The sequence below is a fragment of the Littorina saxatilis genome, linkage group LG3, assembly GCF_037325665.1.
Source record: "Littorina saxatilis isolate snail1 linkage group LG3, US_GU_Lsax_2.0, whole genome shotgun sequence".
NCBI classification, from domain to species: Eukaryota; Metazoa; Mollusca; class Gastropoda; order Littorinimorpha; family Littorinidae; genus Littorina; species Littorina saxatilis.
The window spans coordinates 69029184-69049470 of record NC_090247.1 but is presented as its reverse complement, the minus strand read 5'-3'; the positions used below and the strand labels follow the sequence as shown (position 1 = coordinate 69049470).

General features: G+C 44.9%; 1 protein-coding gene across 1 annotated transcript in view; it reads left to right on the top strand.

Annotated features, from left to right (window-relative positions):
• LOC138963097 (multidrug resistance-associated protein 1-like) overlaps positions 1–20287 on the top strand; it is a 56290-nt gene that overhangs the window by 29056 nt on the left and 6947 nt on the right. Inside the window, exons 13-28 of the mRNA XM_070335120.1 lie at positions 1417–1483; positions 2233–2359; positions 3179–3355; positions 4937–5104; positions 6034–6223; positions 6744–6834; positions 7787–7913; positions 8466–8703; positions 9798–10108; positions 10541–10740; positions 11305–11431; positions 12705–12806; positions 14947–15093; positions 16059–16217; positions 17728–17894; positions 18652–18846. Of these exons, the coding sequence (XP_070191221.1) occupies positions 1417–1483; positions 2233–2359; positions 3179–3355; positions 4937–5104; positions 6034–6223; positions 6744–6834; positions 7787–7913; positions 8466–8703; positions 9798–10108; positions 10541–10740; positions 11305–11431; positions 12705–12806; positions 14947–15093; positions 16059–16217; positions 17728–17894; positions 18652–18846 (2593 nt within the window). The remainder of the gene's footprint in view (positions 1–1416; positions 1484–2232; positions 2360–3178; positions 3356–4936; positions 5105–6033; positions 6224–6743; positions 6835–7786; positions 7914–8465; positions 8704–9797; positions 10109–10540; positions 10741–11304; positions 11432–12704; positions 12807–14946; positions 15094–16058; positions 16218–17727; positions 17895–18651; positions 18847–20287) is intronic.

The window sequence follows — 20287 nt, the reverse complement described above, 5'->3', positions numbered from 1 at the left end:
GTCGGGCCTTGCTAAGGATATTTCTCTAGAGAAAGACGGATCGTATTCGCTCAAATTCATTCCTGGGTTTTTAGCTAAGAACCAAAAGCCGGGTCAATCGTCGCCGGTTATTCGCATTCCCCCCTTGAGTAATGTTCTTGCTCCTGGAGATCCCGATATATGTAACTGTCCGGTTAGGGCACTCAGCAGCTACTTGGTTAGGACTTAGCCTATTCGCTCGGAAGCTCAAAGGTTACTGTTTATTTCCCTCAACACAGTCCGAGGTAAAGACATAGCAAAAGTTATCTTGGTGAAGTGGGTCTCCACGACGATACGTCATGCTTATGCCTGGTGGCAGAAGCAGTCGGGGGATTCCAGGGCAGTGTTGCCCTTGACAGCGGCGAGAGCCCATGAAGCTAGAGCCTGGGCTTCTTCTTTGGCTGTGCTGCGTTCGGGTCGTCTTTCAGAGGTCCTTGAAGCGGCTTACTGGCGCTCGGAGGATATTTTCATAAATTTTGTATCTCCGTGATGTGGCTGTCTGCGCCAGGATGGCTCTTCTGCTTTGCCTTCGTTGGTAGCGGCAGGGCAAGTTCTTCATCTTTAATGTGGTGGGTACCCTCCTCCTATAGTAGCAATCTGCTATATGTGAGTTGGGTAAGATATGTAATTTAATCAAAAATTTTAGTAATAAATTTTCATTTGATTAATATACTTACCCAACTCACATCGTTTATTCCCTCCCTCCTCCCCGCTGTGGGTGTGGTTGGGTCTAAAAAAGTAGTGAGTTGGGCTGAGTTTCGGAATGATGCAAATGGCGGCAAACGGAAGTCAGACAGGAAGTTAGTCTGGCATTATGGGATGGGTCACTCTTTTTTAGAGTGGCTTCCCTTGTTACCAAGGGGACGTATACAGCGTTGCTAAGCACTGAACTAGGGTTAATTGCTATATGTGAGTTGGGTAAGTATATTAATCAAATGAAAATTTATTACTAAAATTTTTGAATACTAATCGACTGGCGCAGTGGCGTGGTGGTAAGACGTCGACCTCCTAATCGGGAGGTCGTGAGTTCGAATCCCGGTCGCTGCCGCCTGGTGGGTTAAGAGTGGAGATTTTTCCGATCTCCCAGGTCAACTTATGTGCAGACCTGCTAGTGACTTAACGCCCTTCGTGTGTACACGCAAGCACAAGACCAAGTGCGCACAGAAAAAATCCTGTAATCCATGTCGGAGTTTGGTGGGTTATGGAAACACGAAAATACCCAGCATGCCTTCTCAACGAAAGCGGAGTGAAGCTGACTATGCTCTCAGAGTATAGTTTGGGGAACCCAAATGGGCAAACAAGCTCACACGTAACCAGAAAAATCTGGAACGCTGAAGAAGAAGAAGAATACTAATCAGCCAATTAACAGAGAACGCATGTTGTGATGTGGTGTTACAGAAAATGCAGTCACCGTCACAAACGGAACGTTCATGTGGAACCCTGATCTGGGACCCACACTCAAAGAGTAAGTCAAGAGTTCACACTTATATTTCCCCTAGCATTTAGATCATTGTGCTTGAATATTTTTTTATGAGAGGTCCTTTTACCAGATACAGTTGTACCTGAAATGAAACGACACCCTAGTCAAAAGTGTCCCTCCATTCGAGGTTTTGACGGAGGGAGACTGCAGCGGGCCACACTGGTTTTTTCAGGCTCTCTAGGATGGGGCATCTCTGGAGGATGTGGTTTGTGGTCTGGTCCTCTAGTCCACAGCTGCAAGAAGGGGAGGGTAAAAGAAGGGTAAATTTGCAGAGGTTATGAACAGAAAGTCTGAGAATACAGGTCTTAAAATGGAGGAAGCCTTAAATTGGGGGGGGGGGGGGGTTCTCTAAAGGAAGGTTCCGCTGTATTTGGTTTAAGGCCAAAAAAAAAAATAGGTGTGGTTATGGTAACATAGCCCCAACAAATAGGGTAGGAAGGTAGGCAATCACTTTTTTTTTTTTAACTTTTTTTTTCTAATGTGTACAAATTAAACCTACTTGACAGGGAAATAAGTGTGTGACTCGGGCGCTTTCGCTTTCATTGCGTTTTCTGCACTCGTTTTCTTGTTTTTTTGTGTTTTTTTTTTTACAATTGTAATAAAAAGTTATAGGGTCGGCCCCTAAAAATAGGGTAGGTCGGGTTACCGTAACCACACCTATTTTTTTTTTAGGCCTAAACAAAATGGTTTCAGTTTCCCCCCCTGATTCTGTGTGTGTGCTTGTTGCATTGCAGCGTCAACCTACAGATTCCTGCAGGGGGTCTGGTGGCTGTAGTGGGGCAGGTGGGGGCTGGCAAGTCTTCCGTCATCTCCGCTATTATCGGTGACATGATCAAGGTCCAAGGTCAGGTCGTAGTCAAGGTCAGTCCAGTCATCTCAACATTTCAGGATTGAATAACTAAAGGAATTGATATGTCAGGTCACATAAGGATCAAGTTTGGGTCAATAAGTAAGAAATCAACGTTCTCTTGTCCAATTATTTAAGAGGGTAGAACAGCAAATATTTTTTATTCATATAAAGTGGAGTCTTAAAAGGGAGGAAGTCCATGTGGGGGGGGGGGGGGGGGTGTCCTCTAGTATATAGTGAGTGTAATGGGAAATGACAAAGGGAGTCATATAAAGCATTTGCTTTTTTTTGTTGTTAATGTGTGTAGATAGATCAAATTTGTTGTATTTAAAAAAAAAGAAGAGGTATTTTAAGTCACGTTCCAACTTCCAAGGGGTTGAATGTTGAGTTTGTTCTCTTTTTTTCCGTCTGAGAAAAATGCAACATCAGCATCACTTATATGCTGCTCTTAGTTGCATGGTCATCTCCATGTATTTTTTTCTTATGTCAGTTACGCTTCTAGCTGTAGAGTTGATAAACTGTCTGGAAACTGGCTATAAAAGGCTTCTGTTTTCGCAGTATGACTCTCCTTTATTCACAAAACGTTTTACATTTCTGTTGCGCCTTGCACCGTGTGTAAAAAGTTAAATAATTTGAGGAAAAGTTTTTGCAGTATTTTGAACCTTCACTGTTCCAAAGTAAAAAAACAAGAATTGTAGGTTATTGGAACGTTTCATTATTGACAAAAATGTAACGTTTTGTTTTATCAAATAATTAAACGTTCCAATAACCCACAATTTTGAATTTTGAAACGTTAACACTCTATCTATTTTTGGATTTCTTCTCTGTTCAAGGGATCGGTGGCCTATGTGCCACAACAAGCGTGGATCCAAAATGACACCGTGCGAAACAACATCCTGTTCGGTGAATCCATGCGACAGCGGGACTATGACGAGTGTGTGGAGGCCTGTGCCCTTTCACCTGACCTTGACATTCTGCCCGCCGGTGACCTCACGGAGATCGGAGAAAGGGTGAGAGTCATGTGACTTCCTCTGTGAACCTTTGCAGAATATGAGTGTTCTTTTGTGTGCGTAGGAATGTTCTTTTCAATATTGTTATCTCCTGCAAAACATTTTATCAAAACAACTTGAGTGATTTGTCTTACTGATGTCGGAATGAGCGCTTCTGGGGTGATAACACGAGACAACTCCTGTGATCTTGCCGCGAGGTGGCGCCAGTTACCATCCGAAAGAAAGAAGGGGCATAACCTCACCAGAACCGACCATTGTCTGTTTACCGTATAAAATGCACGACTTACACACGAACTGTTACCAAACCGATATGCTATTTGGGACCAATGCAAGTTTTTTTTCCTTTCTCGTGTGATCTTGCCGCGAGGTGGCGCCAGTTACCAGCCGAAAGAAAGAGGGGGCATAACCTCACCAGAACCGCCCATTACATGTATAAGGTTTAGTGTTTTGCTTGAAATAACACAGAAATAAGGTTCTGCTTAAGTTTTGTTAGGGGAATTGTTGTAAAGAACAAAAGTCAAATGTCTAGATAGACACAACAGCATGAAAGCTTTGCATTTCTGGTTTGTGAAGGGTGTGTGGGTATGAGTGTTTGTGCTGTTGTTGTTCTTTATGTTTTGTTTTAGCTTAATTCTCCTGCAAAACAGCTTGATAAACTCGTGAGTGACTACAGTGCTTGATAGCAGACAGAATACAGTACATAGATTTTTGAGTCACTTGAGAAAAAGTGACTCTATGTAATCGGTCAGTGTTAGTCTGTCCGGCCGGCCGTCCGGCCGTCCGTAGACACCACCTTAACGTTGGACTTTTCTCGGAAACTATCAAAGCGATCGGGCTCATATTTTGTTTAGTCGTGACCTCCAATGACCTCTACACTTTAACGATGGTTTCGTTGACCTTTGACCTTTTTCAAGGTCACAGGTCAGCGTCAAAGGAAAAATTAGACATTTTATATCTTTGACAAAGTTCATCGGATGTGATTGAAACTTTGTAGGATTATTCTTTACATCAAAGTATTTACATCTGTAGCCTTTTACGAACGTTATCAGAAAAACAAGGGAGATAACTAGCCTTTTCTGTTCGGCAACACACAACTTAACGTTGGGCTTTTCTCGGAAACTATAAAAGTGACCGGGCTCAAATTTTATGTGAACGTGACTCATTGTGTTGTGAATAGCAATTTCTTCCTGTCCATCTGATGCCTCATATAATATTCAGAACTGCGAAAGTGACTCGATCGAGCGTTTGCTCTTCTTGTTGTTTAGTTAAGTTCACTCTTTGCTGTGCCTGCGTGCACTCTCACTTTGTGTGTGTGTGTGTGCGTCTGTCTGTCTGTCTGTCTGTCTGTCTGTCTGTCTGTCTGTCTGTCTGTCTGTCTGTCTGTCTGTCTGTCTGTCTATGTGTGTATGTGTGTGTGTGTGTGTGAGACTGTCACTGTGTGTGTGTTTGTGTGTGCGTGCGTGCATGTGTGAGTGTGTGTCTGTGGGTGTGATTTAGCCGTGTTGTGTGTTTAAAAGCCCTATGAGCCTAAATCCCCAATAAAACTTTTAAACCTTGACACACGTATCTTTATTTACACAGGGAATCAACCTGAGTGGTGGTCAGAAACAGCGTGTCAGTTTGGCGCGTGCTGTGTACAGCGATGCAGACGTGTACCTACTCGATGACCCACTGTCGGCTGTGGACAGTCATGTGGGCAAACACATCTTTGAGGAGGTCATCGGCCGCAGCGGTCTGCTCAAACACAAGGTATTCAATTTGTAGAACAATCTGTTTGGAAATCACTTTGTAAGCAACCTTTGCACACGATAGACTGAAAAAAATGAAAACCAGTAAACATTCTTTTGTAAAATGACTTTTGTGCAAAATACAAGTGAATGTGGGAGTTGCAGACTATGAACGCAGAAGAAGAAGAAGGAATATTTTATTCCAGAAAATCACAGGAGGAAAATATCTTGCTTGTTTATCCTTGATTATGGAATATTTGCAGCCTCTCGATCAATATCAGATTGTTGTTCTCTGTGACTTCTAAGTCAGGCAACATTTCTAAACCCTCTCTCCCACTGACACCCATTCTGGTAATATGGATACGTGTAAAAGCAAAAGCTCAACTATTCCTCATTCTTTATACATGTTCCTCACTTTTTATACTTCTTCTTCTTCTTCTTCGTACGACGGTTGTGTCAGACTCGGAATCTGGAGGATGCCATGAACATGGACGTTCTTTCCAGGTCCTCCAGTGCTCCCCACATTTTGGTCCTCAGATCTGTTTGGTCAGGCCATGTCTGGATCCGCAGTTGGTGGAGGAGGGGACATGCTTGGAGAACATGTTCTGGAGTCTGATCTCCCTCTCCACAGTCACATGTGGCAGACTCTGCTACACCTATCCTCCTTAGGTGTGCTTTGAGGCAGCAGTGTCTATGAATATGAGTTTTCAAGAAGGCGCTATAGCATGGTGACACAGCTTTGAGGTGTGTGTGTGGTCTCGGAGGAACACCGACTCTCTCGATCTGTATAAAAAAATAAGAAAGGTAAGTTGTTGGAACGTTTGTTATTATTTTGATTCTGAATTTTGGAACGTTGGCAGTCTCTTTGTTTTTGGATTTATTCTCTCGATGTGTCTTAAATGTCATTGTTTGGTCAAAAATAAAAATAAATGTGTAATGTCTTCTCCACAGACGCGCATTCTGGTGACCCACGGCGTTCACTGGCTGCCTCTGGTGGACCAGGTGATCGTGCTGAAGAACGGCCAGGTGTCTGAGATTGGAAGTTACGATGAGCTGCTGTCGCACAATGGTGCCTTCGCCCAATTCCTCAAAACCTACTTCCTGCAGGAGGCACACGATGAGGACGAGGACGATCCTGAAGGTCAGTTACAGAGAAGAGATGAATTCCAAAACTAACTGTCAGGATATGCCATGCAGCGCGCGACAATATGATACCCTTTTCTTTTGAAAAAAAAGCGTTCACGAGTTCATCAGAGTTCAGAATTTGTTGTGGAAAAGATCACTGGCACGTATCATAACGTGTTTTGATCGAGGTCACATGGGTTTTGCTTGAGGTCCCGTGAGTTGAGGAAAACACACATGCTTAGCGAACACTTCCAGTGATCAGCAAGCCAGCCGTGGCGATTCATGGCTCCGATGATTACATTTTCGAAAGAGAATGGTATTGTATCTAGCACACGCCGCAGACCATACACATCACAGTCAGTTACTCAACCCGATCGCAGGTCAGAGCCAATCGAAAGCATGAAAGCGCTCCGGATGTTGGGAAAAACCTGTCTACACTACAGGAGCTCTTAAGCCTCCAGACCGCACAAAATCCTGACAGAGTTATTTCCAGAAAACGTCTATTGGACACGACACATACATGGTTGTTGTTGCAGTGCGGGAGCTGAAGAGGATGATGCTGCAGCGACTGGAGTCTGTCACCGATGACGACCTGACTGATGAAGATGCTAGCAGGCTTGAGAGAAAGTAAGTGACTCTTGTTTGTGTGTGTGCGTGTGTGAGTATGTGTGTTTGTGCGTGTGTGTGTTTGTTTGTGTGTGTGTGTGTGTGTCTTTGTGTGTGTGTTCTTGGCTGTGTGTTTGATGGCTGGTTGGTTGGTTGGTTTGTGTGTTTGACGGCTGGTTGGTTGGTTGGTTTGTGTGTTTGACGGCTGGTTGGTTGGTTGGTTTGTGTGTTTGACGGCTGGTTGGTTGGTTGGTTTGTGTGTTTGACAGCTGGTTGGTTGGTTGGTTTGTGTGTTTATTGTTTTGACTTTCTTTGCCTCGTAGACACCTTTGTTTGTGGGTCTGCCTTTTGTCCAAACGCCTCGTACAAATACAATGTCATGAAATTATGAAGGATACCATGGCGTCATGAATACAGTTGAACCTGTCCAAAGAGACCACCCAAGGGACTGAGCAAAAGGTCTCTTTAGACAGGTGGTCTTTATGGACAGGTGATTTATATAGTTGTAAAACCCGTCGGGGATCCTTATGGGTGGTCTTAATGGGCAGGTGGTCTTTATGGTTAGGTGGTCTTGAGGGCAGGTTCGACCACAACGTTTTTCAAACTTTAACAACTCTGTGAGTTTCGATTTTATGAACTTAGTCAGCTAACTTGTAAGTAATCGCAACCGGCAAGACAAACCGGCGGATTCAAACTCACGACCTCCCGATTAGGAGGCCGACGTCTTACCACTGCGCCACTTCGCCCGTCGATTGGGACCCTCTAAAACTCCGCGTAGGGGGTCCATGGACCCTATAAACTTTAAAAGTGGGGGTCTTGGGACCCTCTAGGACGGACATCCGTGGGGAGCCCTGCTGATGGTACCAGACCGTGGGAAAGCGAGAAATCAGTCAGGAGAGGCTGGGTTGTGGCACAGTTGATAGTACATGTACTACAATTTTCTGTTGTCTTTCATTCTGTGTGTGATTTTCAGGAAGTCTGTGTCCAGCGAGCCAGCAGAGAAGAAGGAGACGGACAAAGAGCGTGAGAAGAAAGACGAGCTAAAAGAGGCTCTGGGCAAGGACAAACTGATCGAGGAGGAAAAAGTGGAAATTGGCAAAGTGAGTGTTTTTTTCTCTCAAGAATTCTGTTCTGTTTACCTTTGAGTTCAGGTATTGAGGTATTTGAAACTTAAGTTTGTTTTAACAATAGAGATAAAAAATGTTGGTTTTATTCATACAATGTACAGCCATCTTTTTTATGCAGCCAGGACAGGCAGAGAGCTGTTCAGTCCAAATAGAACTTTTCATCATTTTATTGGGTTTATGTCATGTATATATATATCGTTTCTGGTATCATTTTGTGGATGGCTCTTTCCCTCACTAATTTAAACACTTAAAACTCTTAAGCTACGGTGGAACATGGGACACCACCTGTCCTCCCCTCACTACCCCCCCCCCCCCCCCCCCCACCCTCCCCCACCCCGGTTTTGAGACATCCCATCTTTCAGGACCCTAGATTTTCAAAATGATGTGTTCATAATGCCTGTATATTTACGTCCATTTTAAAGCTCCCTCACTTTTAAAACCTATTTTCTCATATTTGTTTAGGTCTTAAAAGGGTCACTCTCACGGTATGTGTGCGTTTTTAAGTTCCTTTCCTCTGGTTTTCAGGTGAGGTGGGATGTATTCAAGGAGTATGGCAAGTCGGTGGGCTATGTTTACGCCTTGATCATCGTCGTGGTCTACCTGCTGTACGAAGCCAGCGCGGTCTTGGCCAACATTTGGCTCAGCCAGTGGACAGATGACCCTGACCTTAACAACTTGACCGTGTTCCCTGCCAACAGCTCAGAGCGACTTGACCGCAACAACTACTACCTGTATCTGTACGGAGGCTTTGGAGCTGCCCAGAGTGAGAGGAGCTTTGTTTGTGTTGTCAGTGTTGCTTGGTGCAGTTCTTAGTTTTAAACCTGAGATAGACAAAGAGAGAGAGAGAGAGCGAGACAAGAGAGAGAGAGAGAGATCATATCAAGTCACATTTTATTTTATGAGGATTGTGGCATTTCCATTACAAACGAGCTTTTTTTTTTCAACCAGCCCTAGCAAGAGAGTGGAAGAGAGAGAGTGTGTGTGCGTATGTGCATGCATGTGTTGGTGCGTGTGTGTGTGTGGTTGTACAAAGGTAATGGACTTTGATGGCAACAATGTCTACTATACTACCTTGCCCTCTCTGGAGGGATTGAAGCCACTCACGAGCTATTATACATTTTGATATTGATAATGATGTTGGAGTTATCTTTGATTTATATTTCATAAACAGATTCGTGTACAGTGGAACCCCCCCTTTAAGAACTGAACAAATCTGAAAAAAATCAGGTCTTAAAAAGGAGAGTGTCTTCAAATGGGGGTACATTTACAGATTTATTTACAGAAAATGAGAAAAACCCAAGGTCTTAAAATTAAAGTTGGGGTTCTGAAAAGAGGGGGTCCTCTGTATCTCAGTGGAACTCACTTGAATATAATTGGATTGGATTGGATAAGATTTACAGTCCAGTGAGGTTACCCTCATGGAAATTCGGGCTGCTTTCTCCCCGGGGAAAGCGAGCTGCCATACATACGGCGCTACCCATATCTTTTTTTTTCCTGCATGCATGTATTCATGTTTCCTGAGACTTAATGCCGTGTGAGATGGAATTTTTTTTACTTTATTCCAAGTCCCACGGGTATTTGATGGACATTTTTATCTATGCCTATACAATTTTGCCAGGAAAGACCCTTTTGTCAATCGTGGGATCTTTAACGTGCACACCCCAATGTAGTGTACACGAAGGGACCTCGGTTTTTCGTCTCATCCGAAAGACTAGCACTTGAACCCACCACCTAGGTGAGGAAATTGCGGCCTGACCCAGGCCTGAACACGCAACCTCTCGCTTCCGAGCGCAAGTGCGTTACCACTCGGCCACCCAGTCCCTAATGTAACTGATTTGTTTGTTTGTTTGTTTTCAGCTATATTTGTGATCATCTACTCTGCCATTGAAAGCCTGAGGACCGTCCATGCCTCACGAGTCATTCACCACAAAATGCTCAGCAGGATTTTCCGCGCTCCGATGTCGTTCTTCGACACAACCCCCATTGGTCGAATAGTGAATCGTTTCTCTCAGGACATTGACGCCATCGACACAGAGCTGCCCATGACCTTCTTAATGGGGCTGGACTGTGCCTGCATCGTCCTTAGCACGCTGATCGTCATTAGTTACAGTACGCCCTACTTCTTGGTAGCAGTACTGCCGCTGTTCGTTCTCTACATGCTTATACAGGTAAATTTTGTGTGGTTAAAATGTTGTTCTTTTTTGGTGATTGAATGTATCATTGCCTAGCTTGTGTCTTCCATACAAGCGGCTGAACATTTTGTCAGATAAGTTTTGTCTAATTAGTGTTTGTCTAATTAGTGTTTGTCTAATTAGTGTTGTCTAATTAGTGTTTGTCTAATTAGTGTTTGTCTAATTAGTGTTTGTCTAATTAGTGTTTGTCTGTGCACTTACAAGACCACTGGGTGGAAATATCTGTGAATGTAACCTTTTGTTTTGTCCATATTTAAATGTTCCAACAACTTACCTTTCTTGTTTTTTTAATCTGAAAAAGTCAGGTCTTAACAAAAAGGTCTCAAATTGGGGGGGTCTTACAGGGTGGGTTCTACTGCACTAAAGTCAGTCCATGTATGATTCTCTTGACTGTTCTTTTCTCCCCAGAGATTCTACATCCCGACATCCAGACAGCTGAAGAGACTGGAATCCAAGACCAGATCCCCCATCTACAATTACTTCGGAGAGACGATATCTGGCGCCAGCGTCATCCGAGCGTTCGGCAAACAGACACGCTTCATCGAAGAGTCAGAGAGGCGTGTCGACAGCAACCAGGTCTTTGGTTTCTCCAGTTACACAGCAAACAGGTGCCGATTGCTTTGAGGTTTTATTTTCCTTTTTAGCATCAACAATAGGAAGTCTCCCTTTAGCTAAGAAAATATAAAAATCTAGACTGATGCTTCTTTTATAATATGGGCCTATGCTTTCTGTTTCAGTCATTAGCAAGGTTAGAGTTAAAGGTACTTTCTTTTAATGTTAAGCATTATGTTCAGCCCAACAGATCTGTTAAGGGTTTTACATGGTATCTTCTTTTTTTCTCGTTCATGAGCTTAAATTCCCGCGTTTTTAACGTGTATGACACTTTTTACTCGGCCATTAAATTACGTATTCTTACTCCAAATCACATATAAGCATTGACACAGGTTGAGATCCTATGGGTCTGAAAATCCGCTTCCCGTCAAGTTAAGTTAAGGGAAGCAACCCCTTACAGAAAAACGCTGACCACATGCAGCCAAACGCTGTTTCGGCTTTTCACATTTTCTGTTCATAACCTGTGTAAATGTACCCCCATTTTAAGACGCCAAGACCAGATTTTCTTATATTTTTGTAGGTCTTAAAAGGGGGGTTCCACTGTATTGCGTTTGTTTCAGATGGCTTGGCTTCCGGCTGGAGTTTCTGGGGAACGTCATCGTGCTGGTTGCAGCCACCGTGGCCGTTGCTCTGAAGGACACCATCACTGGCGGCCTTGTGGGGCTGTCCGTTTCATATGCGCTGGAGGTCCGTTGCTCTTCATGTAACTGAGTGCATGAATAACAACAATCACCTTTGGAGTCAAAGCCAGTTGAACAGGGTTGAGAATTTTAGAGCTGATTTCTTAGCCCTACAAAAACTACTATATGTACGCAAAGGTTCTCAGGAGCATGCAAAGTGACAACTGCAGCAAGACCCCATCACAAACAGCCATTCCACATTTCACGGTTTTTGTGCTGTCTTCCAATGTACAAAAAAATGTCGAGCTACTTTAAATAGCTCACATTTTCGCAGGGAGACAACTCCATCACCCCCCCGTGGGTTAGGGGGAAGAATTTACCCGATGCTCCCCAGCATGTCGTAAGAGGCGACCTAACGGATTCTTCTCCTTTTACCCTTGTTAAGTGTTTCTTGCATAGAATATAGTCACTGTTTGTAAAGATTTTAGTCAAGCAGTATGTAAGAAATGTTAAGACCTTTGTACTGGAAACTTGCATTCTCCCAGTAAGGTCATATATTGTACTACGTTGCAAGCCCCTGGAGCAATTTTTTTATTAGTGCTTTTGTGAACAAGAAACAATTGACAAGTGGCTCTATCCCATCTCCCCCCTTCCCCTGTCGCGATATAACCTTCGTGGTTGAAAACGACGTTAAACACCAAATAAAGAAAGAAAAGAACAACTCCATCATTGCAGAGTCACTGCCCGTGACGAGAGAGACTACTGCGTCATCCTGTCACATTAGTTTTATACCCTGTCTCATTGCTGTCTCCAATACAATTTCCAATTGTTCAGATTCTGCTGGAGGAAAATGAAACTATTGTGAGAGAACCTCATAGCAAAATCTGTATGAATGCGTGTCAGTGTGAGTGATAACTTATTGGCTATGAAGGTTTTAATTGTTCACAACTCAGATATTTATGGCAGGCACTGGGGAGCGTACAGAAGAGTCGGTACAAGCGAACATCAGAATGCATTTTGTCACTGGATTGGAACTGAGACCTAAAAGGAAGAACAAAATACTTAGAAAATATGCTACGTAAATTAAATGTAGCTGAAGTCTTTACAAAAATATTCTACAGTTGATGGCTTATGCAGGAGTGTACTGAGAATGCCATTCAATATGTGCCGTCATGCTCAATACCTTACTTTTTGACAGAAAAAGATGGTTGATCAGTGTGTTTAGACAAAGCCTGCACACACACACACACACACACACACACACACACACACACACACAAACACTCACACACACACAGGTAGTATTACTGACAATCTGTATATAATTTATATATTTTCAGATCACCACCAACCTGAACTGGCTGGTCCGCATGATAAGTGACTTGGAAACTCAGGTGGTCTCTGTGGAGAGGGTGAAGGAATACACAGAGCTGGCCACAGAGGTGAGTTGTGTCTGTGTCCTGTTAATACAGGTAGTCTCTGTAGAGAGGGTGAAGCAATACACAGAGCTGGCCACAGAGGTGAGTTGTGTCTGTGATCTGTGTCCTGTTAATACAGGTAGTCTCTGTAGAGAGGGTGAAGGAATACACAGAGCTGGCCAGAGGTGAGTTGTGTCTGTGTCCTGTTAATACAGGTAGTCTCTGTAGAGAGGGTGAAGGAATACACACAGCTGGCCAGAGGTGAGTTGTGTCTGTGTCCTGTTAATACAGGTAGTCTCTGTAGAGAGGGTGAAGGAATACACACAGCTGGCCACAGAGGTGAGTTGTGTCTGTGATCTGTTAATACAGGTCGTCTCTGTAGAGAGGGTGAAGGAATACACAGAGCTGGCCACAGAGGTGAGTTGTGTCTGTGTCCTGTTAATACAGGTAGTCTCTGTAGAGAGGGTGAAGGAATACACACAGCTGGCCACAGAGGTGAGTTGTGTCTGTGATCTGTTAATACAGGTCGTCTCTGTAGAGAGGGTGAAGGAATACACAGAGCTGGCCACAGAAGTGAGTTGTGTCTGTGTCCTGTTAATACAGGTAGTCTCTGTAGAGAGGGTGAAGGAATACACAGAGCTGGCCACAGAGGTGAGTTGTGTCTGTGATCTGTGTCCTGTTAATACAGGTAGTCTCTGTAGAGAGGGTGAAGCAATACACAGAGCTGGCCACAGAGGTGAGTTGTGTCTGTGATCTGTGTCCTGTTAATACAGGTAGTCTCTGTAAAGAGGGTGAAGGAATACACACAGCTGGCCACAGAGGTGAGTTGTGTTTGTGTCCTGTTAATACAGGTAGTCTCTGTAGAGAGGGTGAAGGAATACACAGAGCTGGCCAGAGGTGAGTTGTGTCTGTGCCCTGTGTCCTGTTAATACAGGTAGTCTCTGTAGAGAGGGTGAAGGAATACACAGAGCTGGCCACAGAGGTGAGTTGTGCCCTGTGTCCTGTTAATACAGGTAGTCTCTGTAGAGAGGGTGAAGGAATACACAGAGCTGGCCACAGAGGTGAGTTGTGCCCTGTGTCCTGTTAATACAGGTAGTCTCTGTAGAGAGGGTGAAGGAATACACAGAGCTGGCCACAGAGGTGAGTTGTGCCCTGTGTCCTGTTAATACAGGTAGTCTCTGTAGAGAGGGTGAAGGAATACACAGAGCTGGCCACAGAGGTGAGTTGTGCCCTGTGTCCTGTTAATACAGGTAGTCTCTGTAGAGAGGGTGAAGGAATACACAGAGCTGGCCACAGAGGTGAGTTGTGCCCTGTGTCCTGTTAATACAGGTAGTCTCTGTAGAGAGGGTGAAGCAATACACACAGCTGGCCACAGAGGTGAGTTGTGTCTGTGTCCTGTTAACACAGGTAGTCTCTGTAGAGAGGGTGAAGGAATACACAGAGCTGGCCACAGAGGTGAGTTGTGTCTGTGATCTGTGTCCTGTTAATACAGGTAGTCTCTGTAGAGAGGGTGAAGGAATACACAGAGCTGGCCACAGAGGTGAGTTGTGTCTGTGATCTGTGTCCTGTTAATACAGGTAGTCTCTGTAGAGAGGGTGAAGGAATACACAGAGCTGGCCACAGAGGTGAGTTGTGTCTGTTATCTGTGTCCTGTTAATACAGGTAGTCTCTGTAGAGAGGGTGAAGCAATACACAGAGCTGGCCACAGAGGTGAGTTGTGATCTGTGTCCTGTTAATAGAGGTAGTCTCTGTAGAGAGGGTGAAGCAATACACAGAGCTGGCCACAGAGGTGAGTTGTGATCTGTGTCCTGTTAATAGAGGTAGTCTCTGTAGAGAGGGTGAAGCAATACACAGAGCTGGCCACAGAGGTGAGTTGTGATCTGTGTCCTGTTAATACAGGTAGTCTCTGTAGAGAGGGTGAAGCAATACACACAGCTGGCCACAGAGGTGAGTTGTGTCAGTGTCCTGCTTACGGTATGGTGGAAAGTTTTTCGAAATTCATGCATGACTTTTTATGTGAGCTGAAATGCAGCTTTCATTTTTTCTGTGTGTATGGTAACAAAATTACAGTTCTATTTCTTGTGTATGGAAACAAGCACTAGCAATGGCAGTTATTTGGCTTTTTTGCTTTGATAATCAGTGTTTGACCTTGACTTTCCAACAGTCTGCGTGGAGCAGGAAAGGTCATCGGCCTCCAATGTCATGGCCTCAGCACGGAGAGGTGAAGATCGAGAACCTCTCCTTGCGTTATCGCCCCGACCTTGACCTGGTTCTCAAGGACATCAGCTGCACCATTGAGTCTGGGCAGAAGGTGAGGGACACAGAACAAAATCTTTCAAAATCTTGAAGTTTCATACAGATTTTTTCTTCCTCTGATTTTCCCCTTTTTCTCAAAAATAATATTTTAACTGTTAGACAGCTTGAACACATTTTTCTTAACCTGATGCGTCTTGTATAATGCCTTATGCTGCATGATGCAAGCGCCTTTTTCCACACTAAAAGCCTGATTGTGTCAGCTGGACATTTGGTACCCTATTATTTACACTTTGAAAGTGCAGAACGGGGATAGTTTTCTTTTGAATATCAATGCTTTCTTGGACTGGGATCTGGGTTGACAGTGCAAGATTTTGTAGGGGTGTGAATGGTTTGATATTTTGTGTTTGTATGAACAGTGGAACCCACCTTTTAGGACCTGCCAATTTAAAACTCCCTCCTTTTTTTTTATAGACCCTATTTTCTCTGATTTTCTGTTCATTACTTCTGTAAATTCACCCCCATTATCTTCTTCTTCTTCTGCGTTCGTGGGCTGAAACTCCCACGTACACTCGTGTTTTTTGCACAAGTGGAATATTACGTGTATGACCGTTTTTTACCCCGCCATTTAGGCATACGCCATTCGCCGTTTTCGGAGGAAGCATGCTGGGTATTTTCGTGTTTCTATAACCCACCGAACTCTGACATGGATTACAGGATCTTTTTCGTGCGCACTTGGTCTTGTGCTTGCGTGTACACACGGGGGTGTTCGGACACCGAGGAGAGTCTGCACACAAAGTTGACTCTGAGAAATAAATCTCTCGCCGAACGTGGGGACGAACTCACGCTGACAGCGGCCAACTGGATACAAATCCAGCGCGCTACCGACTGACCTACATCCCCGCCCCACCCCCATTATAAGACTCCCCCTTTTCAAGACCTGTTTTTCTCAGATTTCAGAGGTCTTAAAAAGGGGGTTCCATTGTAATCATCCTTAGTGATCATGGTTACTTCTCTATGCAGGTTGGCATTGTGGGAAGAACAGGGGCAGGTAAGTCTTCGCTGACACTGGCACTGTTCCGCCTGATCGAACCAGCGGCGGGTGTTATACGACTGGACAACGTTAACATTGCCAACCTGGGCCTGCATGATCTGAGAACCAAACTCACCATTCTGCCACAGGTGATCTCACCTTTTCTGTCTTTTGTGAAACAGTGCACTTTTTTTTGTTTTGCGCAGTATTTTGTGGAAGAAGGGTTGAGCAGGGGTGCAGCTTTGAGTGTTACTAGAGTGTGAATACTGGGGAAGGCATTGCTGAATTAAATAGGTAACGTAAGGTAAGTTAAGGTAAGGTAAGACCAGGTAAGGTTTGTAATGGTAAGGTAAGGATTGTAATGGTAAGGTAAGGTAAACTTAGGTAAGGTGTGGTAAGGTAAGGTAAATTAACTAAGGTAAAGTAAGGTATTGTGTAGTTCTGTGAGGTTACCCTCATGGGAATTCAGTTAATTTCTCCCTGGGGAATGCGAGCTGTCATAATACAGTGGGGCACTACCCATTTTTGTGTGTGCATGTGTGAGTTCATCTTTCCAAGCCCTGAGACTTTCGCTGCAAACTTGGGATATTTACTGTGTGCACACGGGGTTTGTTTGTTTGTTTGTTTGTTTGTTTGTTTGTTTGTTTGCTTAACGCCCAGCCGACCACGAAGGGCCATATCAGGGCGGTGCTGCTTTGACATATAACGTGCGCCACACACAAGACAGAAGTCGCAGCACAGGCTTCGTGTCTCACCCAGTCACATTATTCTGACACCGGACCAACCAGTCCTAGCACTAACCCCATAATGCCAGACGCCACTAGATTGCCAATTTTAAAGTCTTAGGTATGACCCGGCCGGGGTTCGAACCCACGACCTCCCGATCACGGGGCGGACGCCTTACCACTATGCCAACCGTGCCGGTTGCACACGGGGTTGTTCAAACACCGTTTCATACAACACTAGTGCAACCTTCTAAATTTATTTGACACGTGGAGTTAAACTGGTTGTTACATGTAAACAAAATTAAAACAGAATAATGTTTTTCAAGGAATCAGGAATTTTGATTTGGTTTAAATCTTTACATTTTTGTACGCTGTGTGTATTAGGCACTTAAAAGTGCAGCAGAATTTTGTGCCAAATGTTGATACCCTTGTTATTATTGTATTCGACCTTGCTGTTCCTTTTTGGCTCACGAAGTGTAGCTTATGCGATCGTAACTTTGTCTGTCTGTGCGTGCGTATGTGTGTGCGTGTGTGCGTGTGTATGTCTGTGGTAGAAACTTTAACATTTCGTCATTTGAAGACGTCACATTATGGCGTAAGAGGGTTAGACGTCACGCGAAGGAATGTCTCGGTCATTGTTATTTTGAGCGGGCCGAGACTAGTTGGCAGTCGTGTCTGTAAGTAGGCTACATGCAGACAGACAGATCTAGATCTAGTGTCTCGCTTTCTTGCACAGTGTCACCTATGCTTACTGTGTGTGTGTGTGTGTATGTGTGACGGAGTGATTGAGTTTGTGTTACTGTTTGTCGATTTCTTACGTGAGCCTTGAAGGCTTCGCCTCTTGTTATGCTTAGGACTAACACTGAATCACTTAATGCCCAAAGAGCAGTTAACTACTTTCATACCTTAGTTTACCTTTGCCTTGACGTTACAGGACCCAGTGATATTCGCTGGAAGTCTGCGGATGAACCTTGACCCGTTCGGAGAGTACAGCGACTCCCAGGTGTGGCAGTCACTGGAGCACGCTCACCTGAAAGCCTACGTCGACTCCCTACCTGACTCCCTGGAGCACGAGTGCGGGGAGGGAGGGGAAAATCTCAGGTGAGTTTGATGACGACATATATTGATAGTAACACGACGGGCGCAATGACCTTGTGGATAAGACATCAGCCTCCAAAGCGGAAGGTCGTGGGTTTGAATTCCGGCCACGTCTGGTGGGTTAATGGTGAAGATCAGTCCGATCTTTTAGGTCAGTTTTTTGTGTAGACCTGCTAGTGCCTTATCCTCCTTCGTGTGTACACGCAAGCACAAGACCAAATGCGCATGGAAAGATCCTGTAATCCATGTCAGAGTTCGGTAGGTTATCGAAACACGAAATTACCAAGCATACATCCCCCAAAAGCGGCGTATGGCTGCCTAAATGGCAGGGTAAAAATGGTCATGCACGTAAATGGGGGCCCGGTAGCTCAGTTGGTAGAGCACTGGACTTGTGATCGGAAGGTCGCAGGATCGAATTCGGGCCGGGACGGACACGGGTCAACTTTATGTGCAGACCCAGAGACAGAAGCCATGTCCCACCCCCGTGTCATCACAATGGCACGTAAAAGACCTTGGTCATTCTGCCATAAGTGCAGGTGGCTGAATACACCTAAACACGCAGACACCTGGGTAGCGCGACTCCGTTGCTGCTAGCTTTCCACTGGGAGGAAGCGACTCGAATTTCCCAGCGATGGGACAATAAAGTAATGAAAATGAAATGAAATGAAAATGAAAATGAAAAAGCCGTGGGGCTTTCAGCCCATGAACGAAGAAGAAGAAACCCCAGTATTCTCAGTATTTGTGACCTGTCTTATTACAGTGTGGGACAGAGACAGCTGCTGTGTCTAGCAAGATCATTGCTACGCAAAACCAAAGTGCTGATTCTCGATGAAGCCACAGCTGCCGTTGACATGGAAACAGACGAACTGATTCAGCAGACGATCCGAGAAGAGTTTAACGACTGCACTGTGCTCACTATTGCTCATCGACTCAACACAGTCATGGACTATGACAGGTGAACATTCACTTATTTTGTTGTGAGCCGCATTAATGAGATGACCATTCTGTTGGTGGTATGATGTTTTTGTGTTTGCTCTCGAGTGTGTTGTCCACAATTTTGACAGAATCCTTGCAGTACTGTCGATTGTTTTGGAGGGAACAGGCTGCATTTTGTTGTGTGTTTGTTGTTTTGCTTATTTGCTTGGTTCTTAGGAGGGTGTGTGTGTGCATGCGTGTGCTTGTATATGTATGTGCGTGCGTGTGTGTCAGTGTTTGCATGTGGGCGTACATGCATGTGTGTGCGTGTATGTGTGTGTGTGCGTGTGCTTGTATATGTGTGCGTGCATGTGTGTCAGTGTTTGCATGTGGGCGTACATGCATGTGTGTGTGTGTATGTGTGTGTGTGTGTGCTTGTATATGTGTGTGTGTGTGTGTGTGTCAGTGTTTGCGTGTGGGCGTACATGCATGTGTGTGCGTGTGCTTGTATATGTGTGTGCGTGCCTGTGTGTCAGTGTTTGCATGTGGGCGTACATGCATGTGTGTGCGTGTATGTGTGTGCGTGCGTGTGCTTGTATATGTGTGTGTGTGTGTGTGTGTCAGTGTTTGCCTGTGGGCGTACATGCATGTGTGTGCGTGTATGTGTGTGCGTGCGTGTGTGTGCTTGTATATGTGTGTGCATGCGTGTGTGTCAGTGTTTGCGTGTGGGCGTACATTCATGTGTGTGCGTGTATGTGTGTGCGTGCGTGTGTGTGCTTGTATATGTGCGTGAGTGCGTGTGTGTCAGTGTTTACATGTGGGCGTACATGCATGTGTGTGCGTGTATGTGTGTGCATGCGTGTGCTTGTATATGTGTGTGCGTGCGTGTGTGTCAGTGTTTGCGTGTGGGCGTACATGCATGTGTGTGCATGTATGTGTGTGCGTGCGTGTGTATGCTTGTATATGTATGTGCGTGCGTGTGTGTCAGTGTTTGCATGTGGGCGTACATGCATGTGTGTGCGTGTATGTGTGTGTGTGTGTGTGCTTGTATATGTGTGTGCGTGTGTGTGTGTCAGTGTTTGCCTGTGGGCGTACATGCATGTGTGTGCATGTATGTGTGTGCGTGCGTGTGCTTGTATATGTGTGTGTGTGTGTGTGTGTCAGTGTTTGCCTGTGGGCGTACATGCATGTGTGTGCGTGTATGTGTGTGTGCGTGTGCTTGAATATGTATGTGCGTGCGTGTGTGTCAGTGTTTGCCTGTGGGCGTACATGCATGTGTGTGCGTGTATGTGTGTGCGTGCGTGTGCTTGTATATGTGTGTGTGTGCGTGTGTGTCAGTGTTTGCCTGTGGGCGTACATGCATGTGTGTGCGTGTATGTGTGTGCGTGCGTGTGCTTGTATATGTGTGTGTGTGCGTGTGTGTCAGTGTTTGCATGTGGGCGTACATGCATGTGTGCGTGTATGTGTGTGTGTGCGTGTGC